The sequence below is a fragment of the Symphalangus syndactylus genome, chromosome 8 (assembly GCF_028878055.3).
Source record: "Symphalangus syndactylus isolate Jambi chromosome 8, NHGRI_mSymSyn1-v2.1_pri, whole genome shotgun sequence".
Lineage (NCBI taxonomy): Eukaryota > Metazoa > Chordata > Mammalia > Primates > Hylobatidae > Symphalangus > Symphalangus syndactylus.
The window spans coordinates 58,749,790-58,770,628 of NC_072430.2; the positions used below are offsets into that span (position 1 = coordinate 58,749,790).

The window sequence follows — 20,839 nt, forward strand, 5'->3', positions numbered from 1 at the left end:
AGCTCCAGAGAATTATTTTGGCACTCTGACTTCTATTTTCTGGAACATTTGGCAATGTCTCAGAGTTTCATCAGAGAAAAATAATAATAAAACCCACAAAATCTATGGGGAAAAAAGTCATAACTGACTATATTTGCCAAGGCAATCATATTCATTCAAGAAATTTTCTAGTATAAAGATATGTACCAATTATAGAGTGAAAGACTTCACCTGTATTTAAAATGTTCTCTTTATAGCCCACTGGTATTTATTTGTCTTAGTCAAGGCTGGTATAGGTCTGCTCTCCTACCTTTTGTATTAGATGTAAAATTAAATGTAAAACATTTCAAATGTATTAAATCCAACTGTTGTAAACCCTTTCCACATAAAACTTCCTTCTACCAGCTAACATCTTACCAGAGATATTTTCCTATCAGCTGAGAAAAATAATTATTTCATTACATACAACATCCCCAAGAAAATGAAATTCATTTATAATGTCAAAAATGATTGATTTTTAAAAACATTAAAGAAACTATCATTGACTGTGAAGGACAGTTCACAAATGAGAACTCAGTAGAAGAACATGAAGTAAATTGTGACATTATCTTAGAAACATTTATCTGCCCATATCGATATACTATCGTGATTAATTCTTAAATCACCAGAAGAAGAGTTTTATAGGCATTTTCCATAGTACATTAATATTAACGTACTATGGTGAGGTTAAAAAAAAAAAAAGGGTCAGGAGGACAAAGTTCTGAAAACTTGGAGCAAGAGGGGAACAGACAACAAATGGAAGAGTGAAAACCTAAACCTTAAGTGGCATAATCTTACTATCTTGAGTACTTCCTCATTTAGGTCCTTCCCAAAACACCAAATGCATAGTTACATTTGCAATTATACCGGCATTCAATAATATGCATTTGCTCAATTAAATATTATTTGAAAATTAAATAAAAATCACAGTTACAAAAGCAAAAAGAAAAATTCCACTTCTCAAAATATTTCTAATACTTCTTCCAGGATTGTGGGCAGAAAGTTTTTAAACAGAAGAGATCTTAATTTCTACTGCCAAATTTCAGATTTTAGGTTATATAAAATGTAAATGACTAAGAAGCAAGATGGCAAACAAAGCACAAGGCCAACAGCCTTGTACAAACATAGACACAACATCAAAATGCTTGAATGCTGACTGTGGAGTTAAAGGTAACCACACAAGTTTGATAAAGAACTATGATATGGTCATCCATAGCATAGTATGTAATATGACAGGCAATTGCTTTTAAGTTAGACTTGGCCAACATCACCATGCACTAAATAATGTGCTTTACAAAGCATATTAACAGCCATAATTCCTGCCTTTAACATATTATAACTTCAAACAGACCTATATACAGATAAAAAGACCTTGGTATTCAATTGAACAAGAACTAAAAGGCAAGGGTAAAGGAAAGACACCAGCTAAGAGTTTTAAAAATCCACTAGAAATAGTGTTTACTGGTAAAAAGAACAAACTAACATAGTCAAATACAATACCGACTCTTCATGTAAATGGACTAAATGAGTCCATTTAGTGGAAAACAAAAACCTAGAGAGCAGTGGGATGTATACAAAAGTAAAGAATTCTTATATTTGTTCAATATTCAGACAAGTATCAAACTATTCTATTATTACATAAAAACAAGTCTTACCTTGTTGCTGTGAAGATGCAATATCAGATTTATTTCTAACACGTAGGTAACTTTGTGATGGTTTGTGTTCAACTTGCTTAACATCCTGATTTTGCTTTTGTTGGTACTAAATAATTTAAGATATGAAGTCATAATATTACTTTTTGGTTACTTAAAAAAATCTGAGAAGTCAAATTATTCAAGTGTTTATAAAATTTTAATAATATGCTTGCTTTCTAGTTGCTTTTTATTGCCTTTTATTTATTAGCACTTCTACCAATAAATAGGTGATGAGGTACATATTACAAAAGAAAAGACGCTGCAAAAAAAAAAAAAACCTTTAAAAAGATTTGGATCATATATACAGATTTCAAATATTCAAGTCATTTCTGTCTATTTTTATTAGAGAATTCAGAGCTACTTATGAATCAAACTACTTTATATACATATAATGGATTTAGACAGGATAAGAACTTAATTTGGCAGCAAACTCTCCCATATAACCACTTTTTGCATAAAATGAAAATCTGCATAATGCACTGTAATTTTCGAAGAGCTTTTATATATAGTAACATCATTTAATTCTCAGAAGTGTGAGTAGGTATTGTTATCTTCCATTTGCCATTCAAGAAACATACGCTCCATCATAAGCACTATCATCTCTCTCCCTTACCTATAACATAACCAAATTTGAAATTTACAGTAGTCACAAATCTCTTCATAATCACACATCACAAATTGTTGATTTTCTTTCTTCTCTTTCCTATTTTATGCGCTTAATTATAAATGAGCCCCTGAAAACAACTATTACAGGAGCCCCTGAAAACAGCTTTAACAAGAACTTAAAAAGAAATCCCTGGACCTTTATCAATAAACACAACCATAGAAGAATCTGAAACATCTGTCCACATGGACACAATGTAATCACTGCACCTTTGACAGGCATCCTCTTTATCTAGGGGTAAAAATTAGTAGCTCTAAGCTGCAGTAATAATAACTAGCCTTAACTCTGGTCTTCCAAGTTTAGAGCCGTTAGTCATGTATGTTTCTGCCTTGAAGGAAGTATTATCTTGGTGTGTATTTCTAAGATGGGTACTAGGACTACCTCTGGCTCTGGCTGCTGAGACTTTGAACGTTTCTGTTGGTTTCCTTACTTACTCACAGCGAATAAGAGCTGTGACCACAGGAGCTAAACTGCCTGTGTTCAAATCTGGGTAAGGCATTTTCTAGCTTTGACCTTGGGCAAGTTATTTAACTGCTCAATACCTCAATTTCCTCATTCATGAAATGGGGATAATAGTAACAACTACCTCATTAGGCTGTTATAAGGATTAAATAAGTTAAAATACGTAAACAACTTAGAACAGCATCTAGCACTATAAATGTGTGCTATTATTACTAACCATACGTCCCTGCTAGCTAAAGAAATCTAACAACGGAATTTTTTGAGGCCCTTTCTTCTGGTAACACATTCTATTTTATTCTAAAACAAGCCATCAATTAAAAGGAAGTAATCTTTCTTTTATTTTTAAAGTTTAATTGAGATATATGTAACAGACAATAAACTGCATATATTTAAAGTTTTCAATTTGCTGTTTTGACCTACCTATAAACCATGAAACCATCACCACAATCAAGATAATACCATAAACATATCCATCAATCTCAAAAGTTTTCTCACACCCTTTTATCTTCTCCTTCTTGCCCTTTCCACCTCTACCTCCTACTGTCCCCAAAAAAGAACTGAAATGCTATTACTATAAATTAGTTTGCATTTTCTAAAATTTTATATAAATAAAATCAGTATTTTTTTTTTTTTGGTATGGCTTCTTTACTCAACATAACTTTTGTAAGAACCATCCATGTTATTGTTTGTATTCATAGTTCATGCCTTTTGGTTGCTAAGTATTCCACTGTACAGGATACACCACAATTTGTCCATTTACCAGTTGATGGACATTTATGTTGTTTTCAGTTTTTGGTTACTACAAATATAAGGTTGTATGAACATTCACGTACATGTCTTTGTGTAAATATATGTTTTAGTTTCTCTTGAGAAACTAGGAGTGAAATGCATGGTTCATATGGTGGGTGTATATTTTTAAATGGCAAAGCTCTTTTCCATAGGGGTTGGATCGTTTTACATTCCCAATCAACAAAGTATGAGAGTTCAGTTGCTCCACATCCTTGCCGACACTTGGCATGACAGTCTTTTAGATTTTAGATATTCTAACGGATGCGTGGTGGTAGCTCATTGTGATTTTATTTTGCATTTTCCTAATGACTAACTCTGCTGAGAATCTTTTTTTTTTTTTTTTTTTGAGAAGGAGTTTTGCTCTGTCACCAGGGTGGAGTGCAGTGGCACGATCTCGGCTCACTGCAACCTCCACCTTCCGGGTTCAAGTGATTCTCCTGCCTCAGCCTCCTGAGTAGCTGGGACTACAGGTGCACACCACCACACCCAGCTAATTTTTGTATTTTTAGTAGAGACGGGGTTCCACCACATTGGCCAAGATGGTCTCGATCTCTTGACCTCGTGATCCACCTGCCTCGGCCTCCCAAAGTGCTGGGATTACAGGCGTGAGCCACCACGCCCAGCTGAGAATCTTTTTATGTGCTTATTTGCCATTTATATATCTTCTCTGGGTAAAGGACTGGTCCAAATCCATTGTTCATTTTTAAACTGGATTGTTGTTTTCTTAATATTGAGTTATGTGAGCTCCTTATATATTCTGAACACAAGTCTTTGATCAGATAAGTGATTTGTAAATATTTTCTCCCAGTCAGTGGCTTGCCTTTTAATTCTCCTAACTGTGTTTTGAAGAACAGAAGTTCTTATTTTTGATAAGAACTTAAAAAATTATTATTCATAGATAGTACCTTTGGTATCATATCCCAGAAATGTTTGCCTAATCATGGTCACAAAAATTTTTTTTATACAGAAGTTATTAACAGATACTTTATCATTATTAACTAGTTTTTCCTGATCATTGCTTGGTCACAGGTTGGTAATACTGAACCCCACATAATCATGTGTTCCATAAACAATCTTTATCTTACATATTTTTTGGTTTCATCCTTAACACATGTCCTGCTGCACAATACCATGAATACTTATTCATAAATTAGTTCAAAATGGGTAATTTTGAACGAATTGCCAATACACAAATAAAAAACTACTTAATATTGAATTTTTTTAGATTAACATCTTGGTGAGTAATTAACCTATTTTTTCGGCACACAAGATTGCATGGGCCATTGGCTTACCTCAGTATTAAATTTCTTATGCAATACATTTCTTATGAAACACTTTTTACAAATTTCAATGTAATAAACACTTATCAAGCACCTACTATATGCAAATTACTGAGCTAGGTATTGCATGCAGATACAGAGATGTAAATGAAATAGCTACCTTACTTTTATATATATTATTTTTATGTTTTATTTACTTATTCATTTTTTTTGAGACAAGAGTCTCACTCTGTCACCAGCTGGAGTGCAGTGGTGTAATCTGGGCTCACTGCAACATCTGCCTCCCGGGCACAAGCAATCTGCCGCCCACGTCGGCCTCCCAAGTAGCTGGAACTACAGGAGCCCAGCTAATTTTTGTATTTTTTGTAGAGATGGTGTTTTGCCACATTGCCCAGGCTGGTCTCAAACTCCTGGACTCAAGCGATCCACTGTCTCAACCTCCCACAGTGCTGGGATTACAGGTGTGAGCCATTGCACCTGGCCATTACTTTTATTCTTTAATTTAAAGAGAGGGAATTAAGGCTTAAAAAAGGCTAAGTAATGTGTTCTAGGGCACAGCTTGGGTGAACTAGATTTATATTCAGGCTTGAGTCAGGAAATAAAGGAGGCATGATTTGAAGCCATCTGACTCCAGAGGCTTGGCTCTTGACGGGGTACCATGCTAAGGCAACATTGTTTCAATTCTCATTTTAAGTAAAATACAAGCACTATTAATTTGGTACCTGGGAAAAATCTTCAGCGGCTACTGGTAAATTAACATCATTTTCTCGTGCTGTCAGAAGTGTTGTGGGAAGAACCAGGTTAGAATTTGACTCCAACTCCAATTCTCCCCTAGCACATGAATCTTCATAAATATTACCTGTTATCAAAAATGTAAACAAAAAGTTAAAATAAATTGTTAAATTTATCTTCAAAAATGAACAAGTAGTTGACTAAAACCACCAATATTTCTCACCTGCTGAATTAGAACTAGCAGTGTACTTCAAACAAACACCTGGACCAAGCCTTTACTGCAATTAAAACCAAAACTCAGAGAGAACGCAAAAAGTACCTATGTTCAAACAAATCCATGGAATATTCTATGTAAAGTTCCAATCAACAAGTTGCCCATACAGTTCATCTGCAGCCTCCTTCCCACATATGAACTCTTAATACTCCTGCTCACCTTTCCTATCTCTAAGAGTCAATAGAATACTTTCTATCTGAAACGTAATCTTAAAGCAAAGGGCAATTTCCTGCCTGGAAAATGTTGGTATTGGCTAGCTCTATTCTGTGGATTTTTTTCTTCAAGTGATCAAGCTCTTATTTTCTTATCTAACTGGCACCTCTGGCTGAGTGCAGTAGCTCATGCCTGTAATCCAGCACTTTGGGAAGCTGAGGCGGGTGGATCGCCTGAGGTCAGGAGTTTGAGACCAGCCTGGCCAACATGGTGAAACCTGTCGCTACTAAAAATACAAAAATTAGCTGGGTGTGGTGGCATGGCACCTGTAATCCCAGCTACTCAGGAAGCTGAGGCAGAAGAATCGCTTGAACCCGGAAGGTGGAGGTTGCACTGAGCTGAGATCGCGCCACTGCACTCCAGTCTGGGTAACAAAGTGAGACCTCGTCTCTAAATAAATAAATAAATAAATGGCACCTCAGTCAAATCAGTAAAAGGAGGAGCAGAGATATCTATGTATCTAACCACTGTACCTTTGTATTGCACTATATACTCCAAGCACTTTCATATATGAGTACATTATCTTATTACATTTGAACTTTACAATCATTCTGTAAGACAGGTTAGATAGCATTGTAACTGTCTCTCACTGACATTACTAAGGTTCAGAGAAGTTAACTAACTGTCCAAAATCAAAGAGCTAGTAAGAAGTACAGAGGAATTAAGTCACTGCTCTCTGTTTCACAGTCTTGCTAGACAACCTTTTAAAATATAATCAATAGAAATAGACCTGAAGTTATATGCAAATTAAGTTTTAAATATATATATTTTAAATTTATATATATATTCTATATATAATTTATATATATACATATAAATTATCTATATATATATACATATAAATTATCTATCTATCTATCTATACACACATATACAAACTTTTTTTTTTTTTAAAGACAGAGTCTCACTCCTGTTGCCCAGGCTGGAGTGCAATGGCATGATCATGGCTCCCTGCATCCTTGACTTCCCAGGCTCAGGTGATTCTTTCACCTCAGTGTCCTGAGTAGCTGGGACTACAGGTGTGCGCTACCACACTTGGATAATTTTTTGTATTTTTAGTAGAGACAGGGTTTTGCCACGTTGCCAAGGCTGGTCTGAAACCCCTGGGCTAAAGTGATCTTCCTGCCTCAGCCTCCCAAAGTGCTGGGATTACAGGCATGAGCCACTGCACTGCACCCAGCCTGAAAAAATATTTTAAAGACGCCATAGATATTTTCCATTTAAAGGCATTCTGTTGACAATTTCCTAGATATAGCAAATAATCACTCTGATTGATCTTTTATGTTAATCTAGGTTTTCAATGGGCTTTTACATAAAGCGAAATACATCTATTGAGTTTTAATTTTTTTTTTTTTTTTTTCAGATGGATACTCACTCACCCAGGCTGGAGTGCAGTGGTGCAAGCTCGGCTCACTGCAACCTCCACCTCCCGGGTTCAAGCGATTCTCCTGCCTCCGCCTCCCTAGGAGCTGAGACTACAGGCATGCGCCACCATACTGACTAATTTTTGTATTTTTAGTAGAGGCAGGGTTTCACCATATTGGCCAGGCTGGTCTTGAACTCCTGACCTCAAGGTCTCAAGTGATCTGCTCACCTCGTTCTCCCAAAGTGCTGGGATTACAGGCATGAGCCACCATGCCCAGCTGCATTGAGTTTTGATTTTTACTATTATGGTATTAAATCTGTATAAAACAATTTATCAAAATTATTACCTGATTCTCACTTAATTATCTAACAGAAGATTAATTTAAATAATGGTAATAATACCTATAATTCAGAGTAACTAATGTTTCAGGCTTTATTTGCCTCTTTATATTCTGATATGCCTTTTTCTATTCCTATGTGACTTGTTCAACATTTTTCTAAGAGTGGCAAACGAATTAAGAGAAAAGAATTACATATAATGTTAAAAAAGAAGATACTGAAAACTCTTTTGCAGATATATGGTATATGCCTAGAAAACCCAAGAGACTTTAATGAAAACAAAAGAACTCTATTAGAACTATAAGAGAATTGGTAATGTGACTGGATATCAGATAAATAGATAAAAATGATTAGCTTTTTTCTACAGTATAGCAACATAATCAAGCCATGAAAGCACAGAAAGCATAAAAGATAGAAATATCTACATATAAATTTTTAAATTATATGGCAAAAAAAGATCATCAACAATGTCAATGAGCAAAATATAAATTTGGATAAAGATATTTGCAATACAAATAGTAGAAAACATCTAAACTATAGAAACAGCTTTAAAACTAACAAGAAAAACTGAGAACCTCCCAGATGGGAAAAGAACTTTATAGGAACACATACAAATGGCCAACAAACATATGAATAAAAAGACATATAAACTCACCAGGAGTCAGAAACGTATCTTCATATTTCTACTGAGGCATGTAAAAAAACTAATCAACACAATTTCAGGAGCGAATGTAAGGAAAGGGCACTAATAAATTGCTGATAAAAATAAACTGGTTTAAACTTTCAAGAAAGCAACTTGGCATTATCTATTTCTAAACTAAAGATACATTTGCTCGTGTACAGAAGAGCTTCCCAGGAGTACATACACTGGAGTAAGGAGGAGTATGTAAAACACAACAATCTGGTAGGATATGTGTGTGGATACTTACTCTAGCATTGTTTATAGTGCAGGGACATGTTAATAAACATCCATCAATAGAGAAACAACTAAATAAATTATTGGAAATCAACACTATGAAGTTTTACGTAATCATTAAAATGAATAAATTTAAGTAATACCAGTTGACCTGGAATAATCTAAGGGTTTACTGGGTAAAACACAAAATGCAGGCAAGTGTGCAAGATATGATCTCAAGTTGTAAAATAATGGCAATCACACACACCATATATATTGTACATGCATGTGTGCATATAATTATATGTGTGAGGTAAAAAACAGGAGGGTTATATGCCAGAATCTTAACATGGGTTACTTGGGATAAGGCATACATGGGACAGGAAAAAAGCGGTGGTGGGGAGCACTCAAAAAGTGCATAATAGCTTTCCCATAATACATCATCCTATAATTTAACAGATATTTACTATGTTCTGTATACTACATAACCTGCTAGGTGACAGCGATATGACAGTAAACAAGATAAAGTCCGTACCCTCACATGAGATTACAAATCAGTGTGATAAGAGCAACATTAGGCAGGTGACATTAGAGAATTATACAGAGTACATATGACAGGTATTTAACCCAGTGATAAGGGTCAGGAAAGGATTCCATGACAGCAATCAACAGTGCTGAATTTGCTGTGTCTTCTAACAAGCAGGCTTACTGAGTGTGGGTGTCTTACCTGTATAATGCAAGTTAGACCTTTAAAAGAGGGATATTTAAAATATTATTTCATTCAAGTCAAATTTAATTTATCATAACTCGAAATCCCTAATTTTACTTTCCTAGAATTTTGTTACAGTGGAAAGCAACCATGGCAGACTTTTAGAGAAGACTAAGTTTGCCTAAAATTACCAGTCCAGCAAGAGTTTTTGGTCTGGCATATCTAATGGATTTTTTTCATTTGTATGAAAGTCAAAGGCATCACAAATTCAGTATGTATAAACCCCACTCAATCTCTTTCCTCCTAATTCTGTCCTTCCTCCATATTCGCTCTCTCTCAGTGACTGACATGACCATCTATCCAATAATTCTAGACAGAAACCTAGGGATTTCTTAGACTTTCTGCTTCTTTTGTACTGCTCACATTCAAATGAATTCCTGTCCATCTCCTTAATTCTCTCTCAAATCTCCCTTTTTATATATCCTCACTACTGAATAATGTCTCATCAGGTCAACTTTAATGGTCGTAATCAGGCTCCTTGCCTCCAGTCTTAACTCTTCCAATCTATCCATCACATTGCACCTCAGATGATCTTGCTAAATAAAAGGTAAATACGATCGTATCACTCATTTACTTATAATCTTTAACAGACTGATGAATATCACACAACATTCAGAATTGATAGAAACAAGGCTGAATTGTTCATGGGAATAAGTATAAAGTAAGACTGTTATTATTTCCCATTTTGTATACAAAGCGATCCTTACTGTACTCCTTAATAGATCATCCAGGGCTTTTCATGACCTGGTTTCTGCTCCCTGCTGCAATTTCACTACATCTTAAGCTCTAATTCTTTGACGAAAACACTGCATTTCCGTGATTAACCCTTGCTTTTTTTTTTTTTTTTGCCTTTGTCCCCTGTCTCATTTCATATTCTGCCTGAAAGGTCCCTCCTCACTCACCACATGGCAAGCATTTATTCATCTTTAAGGAGTCACTTCAAGCAAGACTTCCCTCATCTATGAATTCTTTCCTGAATCCCTTCAACTACAATTGACCTGTACCTCCATCCTATACGGGCTTCTTCACAATAACTACCGTAATTTATTGCATGTTTTTGCTTTCTTATCTACTATGTCTACTAGAGAAAAAAAATCATTGTGAACAGGGCCTTACCAAGTTTCATATTTCTAGCACCTAGCACATGCTCAGCACATAGCAGGCACTCAAAAATGTCTTCTGAATAAGTAAATGAACAAATTGGAATATTCTTATCATAATTTACCATCTGGCTAATTCCCTTAAGATTCAATTTCACGTTGGATCTTGCAGAAAACCTTTTCTAAGCCCTCACAAATGAGTTAAGTTCCTCCTCTGCACTCCCACAGCCGTCTGTGTTGTACTAGTCACACAATATTATAATTGTTATTTATTTCTCCCACACTAGTTAGTAAACATCTTGAGAGCAGATATCTATCATCTTTGAATCTTGAGTGCTTAATGTAGTATTTACACAGTTCTAGGTATACAGTGGGTATTTAATACAGGTTTTCTGAGTAAATAAAAAGCTGTAGTTGGTAGTATATCCCAGGGTCCACAAATAATTCACTCCAATTATAGGTTACATTTTAGGTTTCCTAAGACAACTCCTCAAAGCCAATTTTGCAACTTTCAAGTTACTCAACCCAACCTGAGAGCCTCAGGAATGGAGACAGTGATAGAGGACTACAGAAAATAGGACACTTCCTGAAAATTAGCAGGGGTGGGGAGGGGCAAAGTAAGAATAGATGACCCTCTGTAAGCAAAGTTATTAAAAATCAAGATGAAAAGCAATACCAATCACTAGCATATATAGTTGATTCTCATCTATGGACCACAGTTACAGTCTGTGGTGACCAGGAGAAAATCTTGAAACAAGAGGAACAAATTAGTTTTCTATAGGCAAAGTCCTTTTAGTCAACTGTTGATAGTTTCTGATTCTATTAAGTACATATAAGATAGTACTTTTCATACTCCAAGCATTATTAAAGAGAACATCACCATGTGCCAAGCACTGTGCTTACTACTTTACATGCATTGTCAAATACATGTACCTAAGAACCGTAATGAGATAGACACTATTACCTCCAAGATAGCCCCCAGTGATCCCTGCCCTCCTGGTATCTACACCTTTTAAAAGTCACCTCTTAAGTTGTTCCATGATTGGCCTGTGTTATCAATGGAATATGACAGAAGTGATGGCATGTCACTTTGGAGATTAGGTTATAAAAGACATTATCAGCTGGGTGCAGTGGCTCACATGTGTAATCCCAGCACTTTGGGAGGCTGTGGCGGGTGGATCACTTGAGGTCAGAAGTTTGAGACCTGCCTGGCCAACATGGCAAAACCCTGTCTCTACAAAAACATACAAAAATCAGCCAGGCGTGGTGGTGTGCATCTGTAGTCCCAGCTGCTCAGGAGGCCGAGGTAGGAGAATCACTTGAACCCAGGAGGCAGAGGTTGCAGTGAGCTGAGATTGCTCCACTGCACTCCAGCCTGGGCAACAGAGAGAGACTCTGTCTCAAAAGAAAAGAAAAAAAAAAGACATTATGGTTTCCATCTTGATTGCTTACTTTCTCTTGGGAGATGTCTGCTACCACACATCATTCACGGCCCTATGGTCTGGTTAACATGGTGAGGAAGTGAAGCCTCTTGCTAAATCCATGTGAGTGAGCTTGGAAAGTGGATCCTTCAACCCTAGTCAAGCCTTCAGATGACCTCAGTCCAAGCCATCATCTTGACTGCCACATCAGGAGAGATCCTGAAAACCACCCAGGTAAGCCACTACCGGATTTGTGACTTTCAGAGTTCTGTGAAATAATAAATGTTTGCTGCCTTCAGCTGTTAAATGTGGGGTAATTTTGTACACAGCAATATTATCCCCACTTGACACATAAAGAAATTTGGGTTCAGGAACATTAAGTTACTTGACCAAAGATACACGGAGCTGGAATTCAAACCCATTTCTGAAACTCTCAAAGCCTAAACTCTTAGCTATTCTGCTATACTGCCTTACATATGTGCTCAATCTTATGTTATACCATATTACTTATTTTTCCCAATTAAACAAATACCTACATTGTACCTAAGATTAAAAATGCACTGTACTATAGGTAATCTGCTAGGGTTACCAGAGATTTAAAAAGGACTGGAGAGGCTATCCCCTCAGGGAGTTTATTCCGTAACATTTCAACTAAGTACCTAGTTGCTCTCAGGTACCTAGTAGCTCTTAAGTACCTAGCAGTTCAAGTGATCTGCGAGAGCCACCTAGTGTTAACTCTGTTTAATTGCATTCTGCACATTTGGCTGGACATAAATGTAAGTCACATTTCATGCCATTTGAATCCTACAAATTTTAAAGAATGTAAAACATTTAATACTCTCATTATGTGTACAAAATGAGAAATAAGGCCAATCTTTACATTTATTCACATGGGAAATTCAGTCTCGAACTTCTCCCAATTCTGAATGATACAAGGTGTTCACTCAATATGAAACTAAATACTCTAACTTCAGGCTTTTCCTTTTCTGATTTCTGGCAAATCTGCATGCCTCCAGAAGTTTCTTTTCACTTAAGAGAAAGAAACAATGGGCATTTAAAAATCAATAATAAGAATATAGCAGATCCTCATTTAGTTGTAAATTACATATTTGCAAATTTATCTACTCACTAAAATGTATTTATAACCCCCAAATCAATACTTGCAGCACCTTTGTGGTCATTTCTGGACATGTACAGAGTGGTGAAAAACTTAAATTACCTAACATGCATTTTTCCAGTTGATGCTGAACAACGATACATTCCACTTTATTCCAGCTCTCATACTATAAACAAGTGACCTTTACACAGTATAGGTAAAGCTGTGTTTTTCACATTTCATTCTTTTTTTTTTTTTTTTTTGGTGATTTCACTGTTTAAAATGGCCCCTTAGTGCTGAAGTACTGTCTAGTGTTTCTTTTCTTTTCTTTTTCTTTTTTTTTTTTTTGAGACAGAGACTCGCTCTTGTTGCCCAGGCTGGAGTGCAGTGGCGCGATTTCGGCTCACTGCAACCTCTGCCCTCTGCCCTCTGAGCCCCCTGGGTTCAAGCAATTCTCCTGTCTCAGCTTCCCAAGTAGCTGAGATTACAGGCATCTGCCACTGTGCCCGGCTAATTTTTGCATTTTCAGTAGAGATGAGGCTTCACCATGTTGGCCAGGCTGGTCTTAAACTCCTGACCTCAGGTGATCTGCCCACCTTGGCCTCCCAAAGTGCTGGATTACAGGCGTGAGCCACCGCACCTGGCCTGTCTAGTGTTTCTAAGCACAAAAAGGCTCCGTTGTGTCTTATGGAGAAAATATATGTGTTAGATAGGCTTCCTTTAGGCACAAGTTATACTGCTGGATAGTTCAATGGCTGTGAGTTCAATATTAATGAATCCAAAATATATATTAAATAAGATTTCTTTAAACAGAAACATAAATAAAACCAGGTTATGTATTGATCAGTTGATAAAAATGTTATGACCAGAGGCTCACAGAAACCTAATCCTGTATTTCCCCTAGGAGCAATGGTTCAATATTTGTTAATATGTTTGTGGTGACCACAGAATATAACAATGGTCCATAGATGAGGGTCAACTATATATGCTAGTGATTTGTATTCTCTATTCTATCCTTATTTCCAATGTGTCACAGCAGAAAGTTTATTTAAATTCTAAAATAGTCCTGAATGCACTGAGTGCTACTGAAATTCATATAGTATAAAGAATAAATGTCTATAGTATTATCTAATTTAACCTTGTCCTAAAGATCTGTTATGTCAATTTTCATGGATTCGTTATATTTTTCCAGTACATATTACAATAAATGCATCGGCTGGGCATGGTGGCTCACGCCTGTAATCCCAGCACTTTGGGAAGCCAAGGCGGGCAGATCACCTGAGCTTAGGAGTTCGAGACCAGCCTGGCCAACATAGTGAAACCCTGTCTCTAATAAAAATACAAAAATTAGCTGGGCATGGTGGCGCATGCCTATAATCCCAGCTACTCGGGAGGCTGAGGCAGGAGAATAGCTTGAACCCAGGAGGCAGGGGTTGCAGTGAGCCGAGATCGTGCCACTGCATTCCACCCTGGGTGACAGAGCAAGACTCCGTCCCCCAAAAAATAAAATAAAATAGGCCGGGTGTGGTGGCTCACGCCTGTAATCCCAGCACTTTGGGAGGCCATGGCGGGCGGATCACGAGGTCAGGAGATCGAGACCATCCTGGCTAACACAATGAAACCCCATCTCTACTAAAAATACAAAAAATTAGCCAGGCATGGTGGTGGGCTCCTGTAGTCCCAGCTACTTAGAAGGCTGAGGCAGGAGAATGGCGTGAACTCGAGAGGCGGAGCTTGCAGTGAGCCGAGATTGTGCCGCTGCACTCCAGCCTGGGTGACAGAGTGAGACTCCGTCTCTAAATAAATAAATAGAATGAAATAAAATAAAAGTATCACAGTTAAAAAGTTTTAAGTGTATGTATGTGTATCACCAAAATTAATTCACATACCACCCAATGGTTCATGTACGAACATTGATATATGAATCACATTTGGGGAAACACTGCTATATATACTATAAAAAAAGTTATCACCAAACTTTTCAATTATTAAAATCCCTTTTAATAAAGAAATTTTGCAAGCCCCTATCTGAAAATAGAAATGCTTTTCTTAACTCAGATTAGGGATACTACTATGACACATCAAGAAAAAATATTTTGGTGTCTACCTGAAACTGTGTCAAATTGCCGAGATAATGGTTTAGGATCACATTGTTGATCCAAAGACTGTGCATTAGTGACAGGTGGCTGCATATAGAGAGAATGTCCCATTAAGATGTTCTCTGCTGCCGCTGTTAGCTGGGGTCTTTGTCCTTCACTAAGTTCACCCACACTGTTTTCCAAGTCCTTTAAAAAGTAGAAACAATTGTTAAAACCATTATATTAAAATCAAGTCAAAACAGGAAATGTTTGCCAAATATCATGAACAATACCCTTTGACTCCTTGGAAGGTATTTTACAAACTGCCTTCTATGCCACATATACATTACATGCAAGAAAAGTTCAAGAAGTTAGTCTAATAAGCCTCGTGATAGGCTTTGTTTTCAATACAATAATTTCATATATTTTATGAAATTAACCACTGTTTTTCAAGCGCCAATAGCAATAAAACATATAAGAAAAATTATATTACAATTTAAAACACTCAATGGGGCCAGCACGGTGGCTCATGCCTATAATCCTAGCACTTTAGGAGGCCGAGGTGGGTGGATCACTTGAGATCAGGAATTCAAGACCAGCCTAGGCAACATGGCGAAACCCCATCTCGACAAAATATACAAAAATTAGCTGGGCATCATAGCACACACCTGTAGTCCCAGTTACTTGGGGGGCTGAGGCAGGAGGCTAGCTTGAACCCAGGAGGCAGAGGCTGCAGTGAGCGAGATTGCACCACTGTACTCCAGCGTGGGTGACAGTGAGACCTGTGTCAAAAAAAACAAAAAATCAGCTGGGCACGGTGGCTCACACCTGTAATCCCAGCACTTTGGGAGGCCGAGGCGGCGGATCACAAGGTCAGGAGATCAAGACCATCCTGGCTAACACGGTGAAACCCCGTCTCTACTAAAAATACAAAAAATTAGCCGGGTGTGGTGGCGGGCGCCTGTAGTCCCAGATACTCGGGAGGCTGAGGCAGGAGAATGGTGTGAACCCGGGAGGTGGAGCTTGCAGTGAGCTGAGATTGTGCCACTGCACTCCAGCCTGGGTGACGGAGCAAGACTCCGTCTCAAAAAAAAAAAAAAAAATTCAAAACCACTAAATGCTGGTATGCATTACACATCATTCATACAGCTTAAAATGGGAGTAACAGAAAATTTCTCTCATTCTTCATGAATAAAAATTGCCTAAAGTTTGTTAGTGTAAACTTTATAATAAACAATTGATGAGGAGAATAATATACTTTAAACAGCATAAAGGTTACCCCATATATCAATAATAAGATTTTTATAAAAGTATAGAGGCCCTGGCGTGGTGGCTCACACCACCCAGCACTTTGGGAGGCCGAGGCGGGCAGATCACAAGGTCAGGAGTTTGAGACCAGCCTGGCCAATATGGTGAAACCCCGTCTCTACTAAAAAAAAAAGTATAAAAATTAGCCGGGCATGGTGGCAGCTGCCTGTAGTCCCAGCTCCCCGGGAGGCTGAGGCAAGAAAATCACTTGAACCCAGGAGGCAGAGGCTGCAGTGAGCCGAGACTGAGCCACTGAACTCCAGCCTGGGCGACAGAGTGATACTCTGTCTCAAAAAAAAAAAAAAAGTATACAGATTATAGAAGAATACTTTAGTCATATTTAATAATGTTATTTTCTCTGGGAAAAATAAAAAATACAAAAAGCACAAAAATTGTTGGCTGGGCATGGTGGGTCACGCCTGTAATCTCAGCACTTTGGGAGGACGAGGTGGGTGGATCACCTGAAGTCAGGAGTTCCAGACAATCCTGATCAACATGGCAAAAACCCGTCTCTACTAAAAATACAAAATTAGCGGGCACAGTAGTGCATGCCTGTAACCCCAGATACTCAGGAGGCTGAAGCAGAAGAATCGCTTGAACCCAGGAGGTGGAGGTTGCAGTGAGCCGAGATCCCGCCACTGCACTCCAGCCTGGGCAACAAGAGCGAAACTCCATTTCAAAAAAAAAAAAAAAAAAATTGTTTTAAATGAAATCTATGAAATAAATGAACAAATGAAAAAATATGACTCTTATTTTCTTTCTATATTAAAAAATTATATATCCTAATCACTAGTACATTTTGTGACTTGAGATATTCTAATGAATTTACTAATTAAGAACTGAAGAAAAATTCCAATTATCTGAAAGCTCCCATGTTTCTCATTTAAAAGGGGTTTAATTTCAACCAACAAGTGTTTTTTTAACTAGACTATATGAAGAAATCACTGCTGAAACGCCTTTGATGATTCCATTGACTATAAAATAAAATCTAAACTTAGCTCAACATTCAAGATTCTCTTCAATTTGCCTTCATTCTCCTATGTACATCTCTATCTCTCCTTATTCCCTTAGCCTGACTCTTCTTTAGGAATACTGATTGCCTCAACATCCTTTAAATTAAAAAATACTGTTTCATAATTAATATGAAATCCCCTGGAGACTCTTGGGCAGTGTTCAGAATGATGGCAATTATGTTTCCCCCAGAAATTAATGAGAAATATTTCACAATGCCTATATTACTCTGACAGTCTACAGTAACTTCTCTGTTGTGAATCTGTTTTCTAGGATATTTGCAACTGCTGAACTATTTAACACCTTAAGAATACTCTATGACCCTACTGAAGACTTATCTTGCCTATTTACAAAATGGTCTCACTCATAAGTATCTCTGAGTTTTGGATTATACTCAGTGCTTAAACTCATGCCAATTTAAGTCAGGTTGCCTATAATACAGAGTAATACACCTAGCCCATCTACATATATGTACAAATTACAGTTTTGCCATCACTGACCAAAGCCCCTCTAAGCAAGAAGTTTCAAGCACAAAGAAAAGCCACAACTTAGAAAAGCAATATTTTAACTTATAATGTATCAATATTACTAGTTCTTATTACATAGCCCTTTAGACAGGAAAATATGCAAAATATTAATAGCCCTTTAGACAAGAAAGTATGCAAAATGTCACTGTTAATCAGACTGGCAAAAATTTAAGATTAAAAGCACTTTGTGTGACATGGGAAAGGGATCTCATACAGCTAGGGGCAATTTTTCAGTGCCTACTTAAATTATGAATGCTTATATCTTTGAGCCAGCAATTCCATGCCTTAGTATCTAAATCTAGAAAAATAATTTCTCATGAGTACAAAAAAGGGATTTTATACCTAGTATAGTTTGATTAGAGAATAATTGGAACCAATCTAAAAATCCTTCAATAGGAGAATAATTAAACTATGGTATACTATATGGTAGATAAAAAGAATATAGTAGATCTTCAGGATTTATGTTAAATTTTAAAAAGCCTTGCAACTTGCTTTTTAAAATTTAAAATTGCACAACAATGTATACACACACCTCAAAATTATATACTAAGCCAAAAATGGTGGCTCATGCCTATAATCCCAGGACTTTGGAAGGCTGAGGCAGGAGGATCACTTGCGGTCAGAAGTTGGAGATCAGCCTAGCCAACACAGTGAGACCCCGTCTCTGCAAAAAATAAAAAATTAGCTAGGTATGGTGCACGCCTATAGTCCCAGCTACTCTGGGGGCTGAGATGGGAGGATTGCTTGAGTCCAAGAGTTCGAGGCTGCAGTGAGCTGACTGAGCCACTGCACTCCAGCCTGAACAACAGACTGAAACTCTGTCTCAAAAAGATTCATATATATATGCACAAACACACATATACATATACACAAATATATTTTTATACATATATAAATGCTTAATGCTTAGAAAAAGATCTGGAGAAGATAGAATTCTAACTTCTGCATTGCTGGTCTAGCCAGGACAGCATAGTAACAAAGGCTGCCAGCTCTCAAAATCAACACTGGAGTAACTACAGAGGTGAAAAAGAACCCATAGATTCTGAGAACTAAAGTAAAAGTTGTGAAAAGCCCCTGGAAAGATGGACAGTTAACTCAAACTGGAACGTGTGGAAAGAAAGGGGCTGCATCCTAGGGAGGAGGCTGTGTGGAGGGGCTTCGTGAGAGGAATGAATGGAGAAAAGTCATTGTTTCTTCCTCCATTAATTTGAGATTACTGCTTGCCCCTCAACCATAAAAGTCTTCTTGTTAACAATCCCAGCTGCAAATGCTGGCGCCCCAGAGTAATATCAGGGAACATGAAGGCCTAGCTATGGTAACAACTATAGATGAAATCTGTCCAGAAGCCCATCCATGGGCATCATTCCTTCACCTTCTTCCCCTCCAAGCCCCAGGACTAGTGGATTATAAACCCTCCCAAAGCAACATCTTCCTAAGGGCTTAAAGACACAATAATCACCAGGAGAGCTATACAGTGGAGTAACAGCAAACAGCAGGGACAGTGACCAAGGGTGGTTCTGTGCTGCCTGAGGCTCTCCTCCCTAGGGCTCTCTCCTCCCCTCTTCTTTAACTCTCTGAAACAGACCATGGTTTTATCCTTACCCAAATTCTCAGACATAATAGTTGATCCCATCAGTGAAATAAGAACTCATAGGTCAAAAGAACCAGATACCTGAGGAGTCGATAAGTTTAAAAAAGAAAAAAAAAAAACAGACAACAAAGTGAACGATATTAATCAGACAGACAGACACAGAGTAGGCGATAAGAAAAGATATTAAAATGCAAAGCAAAAAAAAAAAAACAAGAATGTCAAGTATGAAAAACACAATAAACGAGACAAACAGTATAGTGGAGAACAAATATAATAGTTAGCAGATCAGATTGGGGAGCTCTCCCAGAATGGAGAAGAAAAGAAAGAAAATTTAAGGGATAAGAAAAACAGAAATAGAAATGTCAATATCTGGAAATAATAGTTCTAGATGGAGGAAAAATGAAAGGAAGAAAAGAAAAAGAGAAAGAATGAAGATAAATTTCCCAGCATCTAAAAGATAAAAAGGTCTGATACAATTGAACGAATAAATACACTGATATTAGTGATTTCCAAAAAGAAAGAAAACTAGGATTAGTCAGTGGAATTTATAAATTATGCAGACACTTCTGCTATTTGCCACCTCTTTTTGTACCATTTGCTTGTCTCATTCTCTCTCTCTCCTTTCCTCTCCCTCTTTCTCTCTCCTTTCCACGCACACATGCGCTTTCTCTCTCTCCCTTCCCTCCTTTCTCTCTCTCAGCTTACTGGTTTCGATACTAATCATCTTAGTTTCTGCAGCTAAGAGAGTATGTTTTTCAATTTAGCAACACAGATATCACAACTAATATTTTTCCAGTGAAATGGTCTATTGCTAACTAAAGTTGCAGAAAATTTAATTATTTTAAATTCAGAAGGAATATGTTAAGAAGGAATATGTTAAGCCTTCATTTTTTCCCATTACTAAATTTTATATCTTCTCCTACCTTTCCTAATCATTTAAAGTTTTAAGAATAAAAATAGAAAATAAAACCAACCATCTCCTCGGGCCCTATATAGTCTTCAGATCTCCAGCTCATCTAAAGCCAGTTGACATTTGTTCATGCGAAGACAACCAGATACGATAGAAACAGCACTATAGATCAAGAATCCTAGTCCCAGCTCCATCATTAACCAGTGTGAATGACAATGTTGTACATTTCTACCTGGAATTTCCTTCAGCACCTTAAATATAATGTGTATATCAAACTCATTACTTTCCCCACAAAATCTGGCA

General features: G+C 37.2%; 1 protein-coding gene across 1 annotated transcript in view; it reads right to left on the reverse strand.

The window, feature by feature from the left end:
• The window catches only part of KIAA0586 (KIAA0586 ortholog), a 129,042-nt gene that overhangs the window by 33,444 nt on the left and 74,759 nt on the right, over positions 1-20,839 (reverse strand). The window contains 3 exon segments of the mRNA XM_055289231.2: positions 1,674-1,779; positions 5,630-5,766; positions 15,219-15,396. Coding sequence (XP_055145206.1) covers positions 1,674-1,779; positions 5,630-5,766; positions 15,219-15,396 — 421 coding nt within the window.